The sequence below is a fragment of the Hippopotamus amphibius genome, chromosome 1 (assembly GCF_030028045.1).
Source record: "Hippopotamus amphibius kiboko isolate mHipAmp2 chromosome 1, mHipAmp2.hap2, whole genome shotgun sequence".
NCBI classification, from domain to species: Eukaryota; Metazoa; Chordata; class Mammalia; order Artiodactyla; family Hippopotamidae; genus Hippopotamus; species Hippopotamus amphibius.
Genome location: NC_080186.1, coordinates 234,784,162 through 234,802,329, shown reverse-complemented (window position 1 = coordinate 234,802,329; position 18,168 = coordinate 234,784,162). Strand labels below are relative to the sequence as shown.

At 35.8% G+C, this 18,168-nt stretch overlaps 1 protein-coding gene across 1 annotated transcript in view; it reads left to right on the top strand.

The window, feature by feature from the left end:
- The window catches only part of NDUFS4 (NADH:ubiquinone oxidoreductase subunit S4), a 108,971-nt gene extending 98,684 nt beyond the window's left edge, over positions 1-10,287 (top strand). Inside the window, exon 5 of the mRNA XM_057743647.1 lies at positions 10,067-10,287. Within this exon, the coding sequence (XP_057599630.1) occupies positions 10,067-10,170 (104 nt within the window). The 3' untranslated portion in view covers positions 10,171-10,287. The remainder of the gene's footprint in view (positions 1-10,066) is intronic.
- Positions 10,288-18,168: the final 7,881 nt, after the last annotated feature.

Here is an 18,168-nt window from a genome sequence, read left to right as displayed (position 1 = left end):
CCCCAGAAGTAGACACCATCAGCAAGGTCTGGCTTTCCACCTAACTCAGACCTTGTAATGACGGTCTCAACCTCAACCTCACATCCATATATCTATTAAAAAGACAACTTTCAAAACAAAAGAAGGACTCATATGACTCTCATAAAATGCTTGTCAAAGGATTTAGTTTACTCTGTTGGGGAGCAGAATTTGCCACCCCAAAATATGTTTCTTTGGCATATTAATTACTTTAAGCTGATTATTTTCTAAGAAACTGCAGACTTGGGGAAAACTCTGAAAACAAAGTAGGAGTTACCCTTTTGTAAGAAACATTTATAATGGAAATCTCCATTTGTAAGAGTATCTCCCTGGATGTACCTGAAAGAGGGGGATGACCTTATCTCTGGAAACTCTTATCAGTGGAGAAGAAAATGACTTAAATCTGCATAACAGTTTCACCCTTGTTTACTGTTCTCTTCCTGGTGATCTCACAGAATTGACTCTCCCTACCCTCAGTGTTCTCTTTTGTCTTTAGCTGAGGATGGTATTTAAGGTGAGGGCTTTGGTAATTTTGATGAATCATTTAGTTCTCCTGGGTCTCTCCTATGTATATATGTTATTAAACTTTTGTTAGATTTTCTCCTGTTCATCTATCTGATGTCAATTTAATTCTTAGTCTTTAAATACTGTCTCCAGTTAAGAGATATTGTGGGTGGGGAGTGAGTTATGGGAGGTTATGGGCAGAGTATCATAAACAAGGGTGTGGTTGTTATGCAGATTTAAGTTCAAACCTTCTCCATTAATAAGTTTCTAGAGTTTTAGTCATCCCTTCTCCTCCTGCTACTGGGAGACACCTTACAAATGGAAATTTCCCTTATAAATGTAAATGTAAACCTCAGAAAAGGGCAACTTCTCTGTTTTCAAAGATTTCCTGTGTTTACTGTTTCTTTAAAATAACCAGCTCAAGATAATCCTTATTGCAGAAGAGGTATATTTTGGAGTGGCATATTCTGCTCTTTACCACATAAGCTTTCTTAAGTTTGCTTTGCTGAAAATTTCATAAGGAATCTCAAACTGGATTTTTCAAAAGCCTTTTGAGACTAGAAAGCCAAGCCAATAACTTGCCACCAGATTTCTCCTGCAATACCTATTAAATTGGGCAAATTTCGCCTTTCTCAAGGCCCCCCAAATATTCTAAGGTTCCTTAATACCTGAGGGAACTTTGTAAGCCCCGGTGCCCTGGAAGGACTTTGAAAGCATTGGCTCCATAAAGTCAACTTTAGTTCCTTAGAAATGTCTGGTCATACCTGAGTCAATGAGCATCATCCTCAAATATGTCTTTCCAGGTAAGGCCTTGGTTGCATAACCATTGTTTCCAATTATGTTCTAATGAAAAGGAAGACATAGTGTTACTGAAATGTACATATAACTGTATTATCATGAAAATAAGAGCATTAAACCAGAGGTCTTGAATTCTGTAGGAATCACGTAGGGAGAATAAGATATCATTTACAAATGATATGAATTTTAGTTTACAAAGTAGAGTCTATTAAATTGTAATGAGTTATAGATACCTCAAGAGGAGAGGGAAAGAACTTCCTGATATGTCCAGAAAATAGACATACTGTTAAAACAATATCAAAAATATTCCACCCCCCAACCCTAGAATTCTCTCTCACCAGTGTATTCAATCCTGTGTAACTAATTCTAGTTTCACTGGATCATAAATGTATCTGCTTCTTAACTAGAGTTCTGGAAATTGTGACTCAGTCCACTGATACGGTCTTATAATTGTTTAAGTGATGCCATCAGAAGCCTATACCCAAAGTACCTAGCCTAGTCCTTCTTCACCCGGCTTTGAGACAGTCTTTCTTTGTTGAAGACAAAACTCTCTGCCTGTAGCTGTTTGCAAGAACTCTTAGGGAAGCAATAGAATAAAATTTAACAATCTATTCATAAATGATTAAAAACTTAAAATGGATATCGTTAACATTATAGATAAATTTCAAAAGTGAAATATATGATAGGAGTTTATAATAAGAATAATGCAACTTAAAGGCATTCCAAAAAATGTTACAAAATATCTATACACAATTAGGTAAGCTTATTTTCAAAGACAGTGAATGTTCATCTGATTTATAAAAATAGATGAACATACTCTTTACAGAGACAAAAATGTTAAGACAAAGTAATCCTGAGACATAGTGTACCATGAATATACCAAACATATAGTAAAATATATCAAAAAATATGTCAAGTAAAAAGATTCAGTAAGTCTAGGGTAGGTCATGAACGTCTGTATATTAATAAAATTCCATAGCTACATGGTATGGATTCCCAGTCCACATATACTGGCCTAGAAGATACAATATCCAAACTAAAGTAAAGATGCAACCAAGTTAATATTTTAAAAAATAACTGAAATTGTGACTGATAACCTATACTGTTTTCTGATATCAGGCAAAGCAGCACCAGAGTTCAGATAAATAAAACCTATCATAAACAGTGAGGGTATTGACAAATTTCTATACTTAGCATATAGCATACAGTTTGTGAAATGCTTTAATAACTTTTTATCCATACAGATTTAATCTCAGGATGGTTAAGCATCTCTTCTGACTTGACAACTCTTCCCATGTAGCTCATCAATAATAACATATCAAATAAATCTAATTATTTCTAGCACTTCTCTCTTTACAAAGTTGAAAGAACACATCTTTGAGATTCCCCAGAGGGCCTGTGGAAAATCACAAAGATAGTTTTAGGTGCAAAGATACTCTGAATATTTTATTTTACATTTAGGATTTGATTTGGGGGAGCTATTCTCTACTCAGTGATTACAACTTCTTTATTTGTTTGACCTCAAATAGAAAGGACTAACAAACCAGATTTTCTGTCTTTTCTCATCTGAGAATGGATTTCTAAAACCATTAATCCATTCTAAAGGAATCATTAAATGATCAGACCTTAAAATCCATTCCCCAAACTAGTAGAGAACAACATTGAAATTAGAAAAACAAGAGAATCAGCAAAGTTCTGTTAACTTTCAGAAGCTAAGAAAAGATATGTCTGGGCTTAAAACACCACTTCTGGTGAAGAAGTTTACCTGGCTTTGGTTGGTGAACCTATTAGGCATCTCAGTAGGACGTCCAAAGTTGTTAAAAGAATATCCTGAAAAAGATATAATCATGACTTAATAGATATAAATGAACATGTGTTGAAGAATTTATTTTACTCACAAAGTAAGGGAGCCAGGCAGGCGTTATAATCAGTTTAAAGGAAAAGTCAGTATAGCACAGATTTATACAGAGTGAAAGAATGTTGAGATAAGTTGCAAATGGGGAGAAAACTGGTTTTTCCGAGGCCTGGGGAGTTACCAGGCAGGACAGAATTTATATATCCGTCTTGTACAGTTGATTCTCATTATTTATGGTAGTTATGTTTTATAGTCACCACAAACACCAAATTAGTAAATACCAAAATATTGCTCCTAGGGAAAATAATTCTTGGGGGGGGGCGAGGGGGGGAGGTGATTCTTGTGAGACTCTGATCACAAAATTTTGTCAGCCGATCAGTACATCATCTTGTTTTTATGTGTGTTTCTTTTTAAAAGTACCTTATTTAAAGTATATTGTTAATTTATGAACATTGAACTCATGGCCAACACCATTATACCTTAAGCCTGAATGATGCTTATCTAACAAGTTGGCACATAGGATCACTAGGAACACTAAACAGCTCTAAACTACTACACTTGGGGGTCATTTTAAACAGTGAAATTGCCAACAAGAACACAAAAATGCAAAAAATGTAGCCGTAAATAGACTACAGAAAGGATACTTGTTTACAGTGTGAGAACTGAAACAAGAGGCAGAGCATTCATTACCTTGTTTGACCTCAGCTGGAGCTTGTGTATTGGCTGACTCAGAATTTTCACTACTCTATGCATGTCATGAATGACCATGGAAGTATTGATTTGGGGTTTATAAATGAATTTTAGTGAGTAGGTGAATTCACAAGTACAGAATCTGCAAATAATGAAGATTGTACATACAACTTTCGAATTTGCAGAATAACTCAAAGAAAATGAACAGGGTATATGGTCTGGTGTTTTTTAAACGCTGCATAGTCTCTATTGAAGCACCAAATTTTGTTTCTACATAACTTTCTTCCCAACCCCCAGTCCCAGTACTGTCTGTCTTGTGGCTAGGGAAATGTTAAGCTTGGCTGCTAAGGAGAAAGACAGACAGACGTGAATTTCTTAGATTCTCTGTTGGAAGTCTGAAGTAATTTTTCTCATAGTGTTATACATGGTGGCTTAGGGAAGTTCTAATTTATTATGGGTTATGTAGGATTCTGGAAATCCCTGCGCACAGATCACACCCAGACCAATTATGTCAAAATCTCAGAGTGATTTTTGAACATCTACCATTGTTGTAGAGTTTTGTTCTATAGAAAAGTGTGTCCTAAATTTCTAATGACTGATTTTCAAACGTACTTTTGGAATACAAACCAGTGTGTTTTGTGGCAAATTCTAAATAATGTAGCTCCAAAATAATACTACTATATAGCAGCTATATTATTTGAACAGATAAGATTTAAGGGGGCATTAACTATCATATCAAAGGTTCTTTTTTTGTTTTGTTTTGGTCTTGCAGCTGTGGCAGGGGTAGGGTGTTACTAATCCATCTTACATAATTTTTGTGGAAAGAATTGCTGTGCCAATATGTATCCAAAATACATTTCTCCTCCATAATGTTTTCTAAAAGAAGATTTAAGATATTTTAAAATTATTCTGAACCTCTTCCTCTCCCCCAAAATATTAGATATGTGAGAATTTCAAACAGAGGTACTTTTAAAATGAGTGCCTGTAAAGCTACTTTTCTTCCCCCTCCCCCACCCCCCCTTCCCTCCTTAAATTATATTTTAAGTTTTTGCTTTGCTTTTATCCTGGCATAATATGGGTCCCATAGCCTGGTGAGGAGCCTTGAAACTTTCCAAGTACCAACATACTTCCCTTTGGCCTCCAAAGTCTTTGCTGTTCTGATCCCATTTCCTCTATTAGCAGTGACTGCCGGTTGTGTCAGTTTGTGCCAAATTATGTGATTGTTCTTGCTTTGCACACAAATGGAAAGTAGGAAAAATCATTAAACCATTCACTTCTGAATATTGTCAGAGTTTGCGATTAGTTTATTGGAGGAGAAAGACCTTTAACAGGACTTGAACCAAAGTTACTAGAGGTAACATATTTCACAAGCAGTAAAAACACTGATGAATGTTCCTCTGTATTTTTGTATTACCCAGCCATAAAGAAAAGCCTTCTGTAAATTTAAATGAATGGGATTTGCTTTTGGCTCATATATGGAATTCATAAATTATTGGGGTCTAGTTTTGTTCAGAGGCGTTTCTGTTTTTGTTTTTTGGTAGTACTTGAAAAGATTACACCAAACATTCATATCATAGGAAGTAGAATATCTCAGCCACAATCTGGAGATCAACAAAATAGATGGGCATATTTCTGAAAAATAAATTGAGCATGGGATATTACAGATCACATTTTAAGTTTATTGGAGCATTTGCCAGAAGTATTTCTCTGATACGAGGGCTTAAAGTTCAAAATATCTTTGTGAAAGCATTCCAGTGTGTGAAACAGCTTCTCATCATTTAGGTGCTGTTGGTTGGATTTGTGGTTAATCCATGCCATATGGCTGCTCTCCTCAGTGGGACGTGACGGCAGCCCTAGGAGCTTTACCCCATCCCCAGGGCAGCTGCCTTGGACTCAGTTGCTTTGATCTTCTTCTGTTGCACAGCTGGGAGGAGCAAGGGCTGGTTTTCAGTGTCTCAGTAGAACAACACATGAAACCATTGTCATAGACTACACCTTGATTTTATACAAGCATTCTTCAGAGAATGCAAGCTTTTTTCACCTTCATAATCTCATTCAAAAACTCAAGTTTGAGTTATTTCTTTAAAAAAAAACACTTATTTTCAGGTTGAAAAAATTTAAACATTTCACAAATAAGATTCCATTCTTAAATGTCTGTGTTTTATTTCCCGCAGGTTATATTATCTTCTATCTTTCTAAGAACAAGTTTCAAATAGGAAGTAGAAAAAATGAGTACAATTCATGTAATATACTAATTAAGTACAAATGTTCAATGCCCTTTCAAGTGTTGTTACTCTTATAGTTATTTTGTCTTTTTAGCTAAAGCTCACAGCTTGTTCCAGTAGCCTTTATATTGCCACAATATACAAAAAATAATCTCGGGTAGATTGTGGTATGAAGTTTTTACTGGGAGCATTACACTTGTTCATCCAGGCATTGTAAGGTAAACACTTTGGAGAGGAATGCTTGGAAATGTGAGATTCTTAGCAGGATTCCAGGAAAGAGCAAATTTTCATTGTAACATCAGTCCTACATAGTAGAAAACTTTGACCTGAGTTTCAGTCTATGTTGTGAGTTGTCATTAGACTTGCTCATACCCTTCTTTGCTTTTACTTAATCAGAGAAACACAGTTGCTTACGTAGCTTTGGGAACAGAGTTGTTTTCCGCAGAAAAATGTGAGGGACAGAAATTTTCCCCCTGTACATCCTTACAGGATGGCATGGTAAAGTATGAAGAAATAATATGGAGAGGGATACTGTTCACAGCAGGTTTCTTGCGTGTGTGTGTGTGTTCGCAGGGCGCTTTGCCCGTCCACGTTCCAGCCCCTGTGATGACACTCCTATTTACTGTTGTTGTCACCATCCACAGCAGCTGTAATCTGGCTCCCAGCTCCCAGGAGTCAGCTCACTCCTTAGTGACCAGGAGAAAACCCAAACCAGTTGTTCTTTTATGTGTATAAACCCCCGGTCTTCTCACATTGCAGTGACCCTGACAGTGTTTTCAGACTCCGTGGACAGAACAGATAACAGAGCTATGTCTGCATTCTGATGCAGTAAAAAAAATTCTTTTTCTCCCTCATGGTTGAAAAATTAACTGTGTAAATGAGAGAGTGATTATCAGGTATGTGTTTGTGTATAATATCAGTTCCTAAATATTTCTAAGTGCTTTCTAATTTCTTCTTCAGTTCCTCTTATAATGTCTTTATTGGGCTGGAGAGTATGGGTTGGAGGCAGATGGTGAGAGAACTTATGTTCTCTCAACCATCGTTTGGCAAGAAAAGATCACGGAAGTCGTGGGTAAATTACCAGTAATCATTATAACCAGATAACCAGACATAGAATCGATGCTAGAAACCATTTCTTTTCTTCACAACTACGGGGGCAACACATGGAGGACATAGACTTACTTTCTGGGGATTCTTAAAACAGTCTTTTCAACTCATTTACAAAAATAAACAGAAAAAAAGTTAGGAAATCACACAGATTGAAAGGGTGAAACAGATAAAAATTGCAATTACAGGACATTTTAAAGGAAATGCCATTTTTTTATGAGGTGGTTAGGTGCATAGACTTAACCTGAGTTAAAATCCAGGCTCTGCCACTTACTAGCCAGGTGGCTTATCGTCTCTATTTTTCCTCATATTTATGTATAAAATCAGGGTATTTATAATGCCTGCCTCATAAGCCAAGCAACTTATGAACTCAGTTTTAAAACTCAGTGCAATTACATTTAAAGCATGTCGCTCAGGACCTAGAATGCAGAATACCGAGCACATTCCTGACTGGGGTTCTTTGTACTTGTGTTCCTTTTGCCTGTATGCTCTCCTTCCCGACATCCACACGGCTCACTCTCTGACCTGTACGTCTTCACTCAGATGTGATCCTCAGGGACGGAATGTGCCCCTGCCTGCCCTCTCTAAAATGTTTTCTCTTCAGTACTCATTAGTATATAATATGTATTTTTAATTGTATATTTACTATATTAGCACCTAATATACTGTGCATTTACTTATTAAATTCTCCTCCTGTACTAACTTGAAGAAGTTTGAGAATTTTTTGTTTACTGCTTTACCTCTGGAGTCTAAACAGTTCCTGACAGAGAAGGCAATTGGTAATATTTATTAAATGTATAACAAATGCCCAGTAAATATCATTATTATAGCTGCTTTACTGAATTGAGTATTATTTATAATTATCAGCACCATTTGCTGATTAATGTAGGAAATGCTTGAGAAGTTTATAATGTTAAAATTATGCTCAGTTCACAGTATTACTTTGCTTACTTACCAAAACCCCTTTCTATAGTTAAGAACTAGGACAAATTATGCCTTACTAGATTCAAAGCATCATAAATTCAAAATTAATGGGTTCCAACGTGACAGAAATTTTATTTACATTAATACTTCATATAAAAGATAAGTTGCTAGAAAGTTGCAAATCAAACTTGAAGGAGAAATAATAGCTTAACATTTATCAAGTGCTTACTGTTTATCAAGTGCTTACTATAAACCATAAGAAAGAAGATAGGATAGTTAAGGCACAGGCTCCAAAATCAGGCTGTGTTCAAATCCTGCCTCTGCCCTTTCCTAGCTGAGTGACCTTACCTAACCCTTCCGTGCTTCAGTTTCCTCAGTTAAATAAAGGAACTAATATTAATTCATATGACAGTTTTAGAAAAACACCTTTCTCATAGAACTTAATAAGTGCCAGGTGCTAAGCACTTTGCATGAAGTAGCTTAATCCCATGACAACCTATAAAGTAGGTACTGTTCTTATGCTCTTTAGTAAATTTTTTGAAATTCAAATAACCACTTGTTAATACATGTACTTTATAATAAGCTCAGGTTTTGTGAAAGTGAGATGTATTTAAACCATTTGTTTCATTTGCTTTCCTCCTCCATTTCCTTATACCAAGTGGGCTTTCTTTAAGATAGTGTTCTAGCAATGGAGTCATTTCCCCTTTTTGGACATTGAAATGGGCATAATAGCAGTATACTTTGATGATTTGAGTTTCATAGGCTTCACTTTTATGGCAAAAGTGAATTCTAACTAAGACGCTTGTTGAAATGTAAGCTTTGTGGTAGCAAATACTGTACTCACCTAGAGGCACTAGAATTCATAGCAACTCACAAGATCAAGAAGCTTACTTAATTAGACGACAGTATTCAGTTTGTACCTTTTATATATGACTGCATGATTCAGCCATGAATCAAATGTTTCAAGATGAGTTATTGGAAGAAAGTTCTGGGAGAGAAGAATGATAAATTACAGGGATGGATCTAATGAAGAAAAGTAAGTTATATAGATAGGTTGCTTGGACTAGGGAATAAAAGGATGACTTATAATTATATTTACTAGGAGGAGTGTGTTTATTTAGTTTTTCTCCATAAATTAGAAGAACTGAAGAACTGTACTTAAAGCAGAAGGTATAGACATACAAATCCAGTTTTCAAAATTATAAAACACTGAGAAGGACTTTGGTGAGAAGGTATAAACTCGCAGAAGAGAATAGATAGTTTAGACCAGTGGTACTCAAATTTCTATGCACAAAAATCCCCTGGGACCAGATTCCCAGGTCCCACAGGAGATTCTGATCCAATGGATCTCTGGTCAGGCCTAAGAATCTGCATCGTAGATGCCCTTAACACAAATATTGAAAAACTTTTTGAGTTTAATCAGTAGCCTGTCTAGGTGCAGGGAGCTGAACCAAGTAATCTTTTATGGTCTCCTCCAACTCTGATTTAGATACATAGTTGTGTATTTGTTTATCTGTATCACTTCGAATGAGCTCCAAACTGTTGTAAAGGCACCAGCTCTTAGAAAACAGTGAGGTGGATTGTATTGTTCAGTGCTCCTCACTACGGTTTCGGAAGAAGTCACATATCAAACCATGAAGAGGAATGGAAATTTTTATGTAATACATAACCATCGATATTTGAACAAGTAATATTCAGCAAGGAGAAATTAAATCATGGTCTACACCTTTAAGATATGGTAAATCATCTTTAGGCAATACTTTAGACTCTCTTGTCACACAGGATTATAAGGGAACACATTACTAAGTATTGATGTTTATACTAAAGATGTGTTGACACGTACACCTGATAAATGTTAAATTTATGAAAGTTAGCCCCTGCCTCCTGTGTTCTTCAGGTATCCTCTTTAACTCTGTTCTTGTTTATTTTTGTTTTTGTTTTCTAGGGTGGAGCTATGACATTGAAGAGAGAAAGGTTCCGAAACCTAAGTCCAAGTCTTATGGCGCAAACTTTTCTTGGAACAAAAGAACAAGAGTATCCACAAAATAGATTGGCACTGACTATATCTCTGTGCTTGACTGTGAATAAAGTCAGCTGTGCAGTATTTATAGTCTGTGTATAATACACATCTTAATCTCCTAATAAATTTAACCTTTAAACTACAGATACATTCTGTGGGGTCTATTTTAAATGTTTTTTTGATGTCTCAAATTAAACATGTTATAATTTCCTTTATAGAGAGACGTTTTCAGGTGATCATACCTCTAGGAAATTTTGGCACTTAATCTGTTGAAAAGGAATGCTTGAAATCGGCTGCAGTGTTGAAGTCTCACACTGGCTCTTTACGGCCATTCTCAAGTTAACAGTGTTTATAAACCAGCAGCCACCATATCGACAAAATGCTGTCTTAGAAATTTTCCCTTTATCATAGGTAAAGAAGTTCCTGACCACACTGCCATCTGATAACCCTAAACCCAGATCTCCTTATTATTGAAATCCTCTGCTTTAATTAGAAATAGTCTCTAAGCTTCTTGGAGCCTGAACGAATTGTGTTCCAAACTAAGCTCTGCCCACAAATCAGCACTCTGTGATTATGATGGTTCAGGTAAAGATTATACATTCTTATGAATTAGAAGACTCAGAAAATAAAAACCAGTTCTTTATCAGAGATGATTGGTGTTCACTGTTGCTTTTAGAAAATATAAGTAGATATATGCTTTTGTGATGTGCTAATCATTTAGGTCATACAGTATGAGTTACCAAGCACACACTCCTGTCAGGACCTCAGTAAACACTGCATACTCATCTTCATAATAACTCACTATTTTCCCCATTTTGCAAAGACATAAATTAGGGTTTAAAGTGACTAAATAACATGCTCCAAATCCCGCAAGTGAAAGCTGGCACTCGAGCCCCTGTCTGTCTCCAAAGCCCATGCTGTTGACTACTTTAGTTATGGAAATAGGATCGATGAACGGCGGATGATTTCTTTGGCTTGCTAATACATTCTTTGATGTTTCAAAAGTTAATTACTAAATATACAGTCTCACAGTCACATTTCCTGAAAACACTAATAGCACATTAACCTAGCCCAACAAAGAAAACATATCAGAGTATAAATTCGTACAGTATTGTTTTGGAGAGCATATTAGCAGTCTCTTTTCAAAATGTTAACTGCATATTTCATTTAATTTTAAAAATCCTTTTCTAGGTAAATAGCCTATGGATGTACACAGAAGTGAACATACAAGGATATTACACAGCTGTTTAATAGCTAATAAGTTGAAGTAATCTAAATTGTCTTATTAAAAGGGGAATGAAGTTAAATGAAGTATTTTACAGCTATTATAACGAACAAGAAATTGTGTATGAGCTGTTTGAAATGATATTCCAGATATAGTGCTAAGTGGAAAAAAAGAGTAGTAGGTAATTTCTGGGGTGAGGTGGGGCAGCAGATACTAACATATATGCACCTAGAATATTTTGGGAAAAATATGTAAGGAACTGCTAACATGATTTTACTCGTTACCACTAGTTGTGGGAGAGGGGAGTCTTGAGTCTTTCACGTGTATTTAACTTTCAGTATGCTTTTTGAATATATTACTCTGAGGATATATTATTTGTATAAGTAAATATACATAATTATAAATATATCTTTTTACACTGCAATTCATATCTTGCCATCTTAAGCTTTACTTGAAAAATTATGCATTTTAATTACTACTATTTTAGAATTTTAAGTAAATGGTAAATTCTACAAAATGATAAAATAGAGCTGTTAAGAAGTGCCACAGGGACTTCCCTGGTGGTGCAGTGGTTAAGAATCTGCCTGCCAGTGCAGGGGACATGGGTTCCATCCCTGGTCCAGGAAGATCCCACATGCTGCAGAGCAACAAAGCCTGTGCGCCACAACTACTGAGCCTGTGCTCTGGAGCCCGTGTGCCACAACTACTGAAGCCCCGCACACCTGGAGCCCATGCTTCACAACAAGAGAAGCCACCACAATGAGAAGCCCACACACTGCAACGAAGAGTAGCCCCCACTTGCCACAACTGGAGAAAGCCTATGAGCAGCAACAAAGACCCAACGCAACCCCCCCCCCCCCGAAAAAAAGGTTCCACAGATATTTCATTATTAGTTTAAATTTCAGTTAAAAAAAATAAACCTTCTTATATCCCATACAATAAGGCAATAGAAGCAAGTTTTTTCTTCAAAAAATGATTTAGCATCCACCTTAACTTTGGTTTTTAGCATAAAATGTAACACTTTTTATTTCAGTTGTTACTCTGGTAGAACTAGCTTCATGGACCACCTCACACATCTGCTGAAAATTCAGTATTCTTTTCTCTTATAATATCTGGTCCTTATTTACATAATAAATCAATACCCAACTGTTTCTGGGTTGTTTCCATCTCTCATCATTCTACAGGAGCTGCTGATACAGTGACTTTTATGTTCATATGATTTTTTTTTTTTTTTGGGGGGGTACACCAGGTTCAATCATCTGTTTTTATACACATATCCCCTGTTCATATGATTTATAATTTACTTCTATAAGACTAGCATAAAGGGGACCCCATTTTTTTTAATGTTTTTTGCTTTTGGGGGTAAGTATGACAGATCCAAAAAGAAAGAAAATAACCTAGACAGCTCTCATTTTTACAGTATCTCTCTTATGCTAAGGGATCCTGTGATGTAGATTTTCTAAGTCAAAAAACAAGTACTTTGCCAATAGTCCTGAAAAACAATATCAATACAAACGTGTTTTAATGACTTTTCACATTATCTTACGTTTACACTATTTTAAGTTAAAATTTTACTACTATCATTTTGATTGTAGATATAAAGTTATTACCTTTATTGACTGAATGTGAACTTATAAAGTTTATTAAATTTCTCTCTCAGTTTCCTCATCTCCAAAATGGGGGTATCTACCTAATGGGGTAGGTAAAAGTTAATATTGGGTTGGCCAAAAAGTTTGTTCGTTTTTTCCCCATAAGATGGCTCTAGTAGCACGTAGTTATCTTTAACTTCATTCAAAAAAATTGTTAGATTCAATGTGACAGCTGTCGTATCAGTGTGCATATTAAAAAAAAGACATCAAAATTGGTGAATTTTTGTGTAGCCATTTTAATGTTGAAGATGGAAGAAAAAAAGCAACATTTTTGGCATATTATGCTTTATTATTTCAAGAAAGGTAAAAATGCAACCGAAACAACAACAAAAAAGATTTGTGCAGTGTATGGAGAAGGCGCTGTGACTGATCGAAGGTGGTTGCAAAGTTTCGCTCTGGAGATTTCTTGCTGGATGATGCTCCATGGTCAGGTAGACCAGTAATAGTTGACAGCAATCAAATCGAGACATTGAGAATAATCAACATTAAGCCACTTAGGAGATAGCCAGCATACTCAGAACATCCAAATTAAGTGTTGAAAATCATTTACACCAGCTCGGTTACGTCAATCGCTTTGATGTTTGGGTTCCACAGAAGCTAAGCGAAAAAAACCTTCTTGACCATATTTCCACATGCGATTCTCTACTCAAATGTAATGAAAACATTCCATTTTTAAAACAAATTGTGATGGGCGATGAAAAGTGGGTACTGTACAATAACATAGAACGAAGAGATCGTGGGGCAAGCGAAATGAACCAACACCAACCGTACCAAAGGCCGGTCTTCATCCAAAGAAGGTGCTGCTGTTTATATGGTGGGATTGGAAGGGAGTCCTCTATTATGATGAGCTCCCTCCAGAAAACCAAGCACTGCTCCCAATTAGACCAACTGAAAGCAGCACTCGACGAAAAGCATCCGGAATCAATCAACAGAAAACATAATCTTCCATCAGGATAACGCAAGACCTGTTTCTTTGATGCCCAGGCAAAAACTTACAGCTTGGCTGGGAAATTCTGATTCATCTGCTGTATTCATCAGACATTGCACCTTTGGATTTCCATTTATTTTGGTCTTTACAAAATTGTCTGAATGGAAAAAATTTCAATTCCTGGAAGACTGTAAAAGGCACTTGGAACAGTTCTTTGCTCAAAAAGATAAAAAGGTTGGGGGTGATGGAATTAGGAAGTTGCCTGAAAAATGGCAGAAGGTAGTGGAACAAAAAGGGTGAATACATTGTTCAATAAAGTTATTGGTGAAAATGAAAAGTATGTCTTTTATTTTTACTTAAAAACCAAAGGCACTTTTTGGCCAACTCAATATAATCAGAGTGACTTTTTATTAAGCACTTCCTCTGTCATGCACAGGGCACTGTGTTACGCACTGAGCGGGCGTTCTGTCTCTTCTAGGAAGATACCCTGGAGCACTCCAACCCTATGAAGTTGGTGTTGTAGAACTAACTTTCAGGACAGACAATTTGGTGCTTAAAGTATGTACTGCTTTGTATTTTTAATGATGTCTTTATTTCTTTAAAATATTTGTGCTTTGGTTATAAAAGTGTTGCAAAAATACTTGATATAGAAATCATAAAGAATATAATCACAAATCCCAAGCACCCCAAGATAACCATCGTGATACAATTGGTGTTTCTGGTATTTCTTTTCTTCATACACATATATTGCTTTTATAAAACAAAATTGCAATAACATTGTACATTTAAAAAAAACAACATTGTATTGGTATCGAACACTTTTTCCACTGACTATATCATGTTTTCCCATGACATTTTTTTAATAAGGTGGTATGTAGTACACAATTTAAACTACTGTTTTTCAATGTTTTGATTTTGCCAGTTTTTTGCTTTTATATTTAAAAACATATGACTCTTATATCCCCAGCCAGACTGCAAATGAGTGGAAGCATAAGTGTTGAAATTTCTTTCTCAATGTCTTCTACAAAGGCTCACTCATGGGAAAGCACAATAAACAGTGGTTGGTTTGATTGTTTACATGATTCTGAATACAAACCAAACCTGGTCTGTCCCGTTCTCTTCTGGTTTTCAGTTGGTATGTCTTTGAAACCGTTAGTGGATATTTACTGGGACTCTTATTCAGTAGCTGTTCAAAAGCTGATGCCATTTACACTCATCTAAGAATTATACTGACCACTCATGAGTTAATTTTAAATGGATTTTAAAAATTTTAGGACTCAGATTTTTTTTTTAATTTTATAAAATGATCTTGTTTTATCTTAAATAATGTTAAAATAATCTGCCATATATTCTCAAAAATGGAGGAAAAGTTAATGTACAATTATTACAGTGGGTTTCTTTGGAAGATATATATCAAACCTACATGGGTAGTAAAGGTTAAATCACAAAATTGGAAAAAAATAGATTTTTGAACTGTGATTTAATTGATTACCCACAGATAAAGACACAAGTACACCTGTGCTTTGGACCCTGGTTAGGGTAGATCTAGGTTGAGGAAACTGAGTGCTGGAAATTATGGCAACTCTGGGAACCTAATGAGAAACTTTAGTGTCTCTCCAGTTAATTTAACAAGAATAAGTTGAGGAGATTTCACTATTTATTGTAGAAAGCTCACAATGCTGATTTTGTGACCAAAGCCTGCCAACAATGGAATGAGATCATCATAATGTATTATAATGTAATAGATTTTCTCCTAAGGGTCACTGGTTGTATTTTTAAGTTTTTTTCCTTTTCACTGGGACTTTCTGTTAATTTTTATTATAAGGAAAAAAAGGTTAAAAATGAACATTCATATATGCTTCACTTAAACTGATTAGTTAATATTTTGACACATGTTTTCTCCCTCCTTTCCTCCCCACAATCTTTATTTAAAAGTAAAGTACAGGCATCATATCATCTCTAAATAGTTTGGGATATATCTCTTTAGAAAATAGACATTATTCTACATAGACAACATTGTCACAATTTTTAAAAATTTGGCTGTTGATAATTTAACAACTGTCTATATTCAGACTTCGCCAGGTTGCCCCAATATTGTTCTTTGCACTGATTTATTTCAGTCCCGGATCCAATCAATAATCATATATTAAATTTAGTGTCCTTTGATCTTGAATTGTTCACCTGCTTTTTTGTTTCTTCCGTGACGCTGGGTGTTTTTGAAGAATTCAGGCTAGTCCTCAAAAAACGTTCCACAATTTGGGTTTTCTTATTTCCTCATGATGAGATTCAAGTTAAACATTTCTGGTAATAACCCAAAGAATGCTAAAACAATGGTGAAATTTTGTTGGGAAACAGATTTATGCAATCTCAAAGTGTCATCCCATACATTAGGTACTAACTAAAAGAGATAAAAGTACGCTATGATGGAGAAATCTGGCATGTACCACCTCAACCAAATGCTCAAACTTAACATCACCAATAATTAGTAATTTTACGTTTTCTCAAAGAATCAATCCTGGAGGCAAAGAAAATCACTGTCCAATTATTGGTGATGTTAGTGTGATGACTTGGTGAAGGTAGTACATGCCAGAGTCTCCATCACAAAGTACTTTTACTTTGAGATTGCGTAAATCCTGTTTCTGAAGAAAATTTTAGCACATTGTGTAAGCATTTTTGGAGTATCCTTACCCAAATCGGGAATTACACCAGAGACAGCAAATGGTAATTTTCCAGCTCTGTCGACTCTCCATCTACTAGCTGCTTCCCTCACCCCTCATGCCGGTTTGTTATTATTAATTACTGTTGTTGACTTTGGATTCTTTTTTACTTAGCATCTATTATTGTCATTGTATTTCGTGTTCCAGGTTTGATCTTTGGGAGCTCCTTCAAGCTGGCTCCTCTGTCCCTTTGGCATATATTTACCCCCACTTTTTTTTTTAACACTGCCTTTATTTCTGGAGCAATGTATTTTGGGTTTATCTTGTACAATCCCCCCTCAGACCTGGAATCAGTCATTTCTCCAACGAGCCCTGTTTCCTTTCAGTGGAAGGTAAGACTTAGAAGTCAAGGTTAGGGTATTACCCATATGTGCATAGCAGCACTGTTTACGATAGACAAGACGTGCAACAACCTAAATGTCCATCAACAGAGGAATGGATAAAGAAAATGTGGTATATAAACACAATGGAATATCACTCAGCCATAAAAAGAATGAAATAATGCCATTTGCAGTAACACGGATGAATCTAGAGATGATCACACTAAGCGAAGTGAGTCAGAGAAAGACAAACACCACATGATATCACTGATGTGTGGAATCTAAAGTAGGACACAAATGAACTTATCTGTGAAACAGAAACAGACTCACAGACACGGAGAGCAGACTTGTGGTTGCCGAGGGGGAGTGGAGGAGGGAAGGATCGGGAGTTTGGGATGAGCAGATGCAAACTGGTATATATAGAATGGATGAACAACCGGGTCCTACTGAACAGCACAGGGAACTGTATTCAATATAAACCATAATGAAAAAGAATATTGTATATACACACACACACCCACACACATGTATATAACGGTCACTTTTCTGTACAGCAGAACAACACAAAATTATAAATCAACTATACGTCAATAAAAAAAATTAGGGTGCTATATAGACCCATGTAAGTGGGCAGAGTTTACACACATGCACATATTTTATATCTTGATAACCTCCAATTCCAGTCCAGTAGCTCAGATTTCTTTCTCTGCACCTCCCCCCTCGACTACCCCCCACCCCCACTGAACATTTTACCACTCCTCCCACAATGAGAATCCTGGTTCCTAGCATCAGTGTATTACTTGTTTACTCTATCCTACAGTACACACAAAATGGCTTTGAAATCACTAATGCCACCAGTAACAAACTACAAGGTGATGTTCAAGATTTCTTCACAATTCTTGTCTTCAGGAAAAACAGAGGAGGTAGAGTCAGAGCACTGTTCCCCAAGTTACTTAAATTTATTCTTTATATTATCTAGTTTCATCTACAGTTAGGTTCATTTGTTCCTTTATCTATAGGATTTTTTCTTTCTCGTTGATTTATTTTTTAAACGTAAAATTTTAACCTGGTCCAAAAGTCAAAGTTGTACTAAAAAATTGAAGGAGTTGCATTCTTACCCACCCTCTGCTGTGTAACCAGTTTTATTACTTTCTGATTTATCTTACCTATGTTTCATTTTGGAAATTA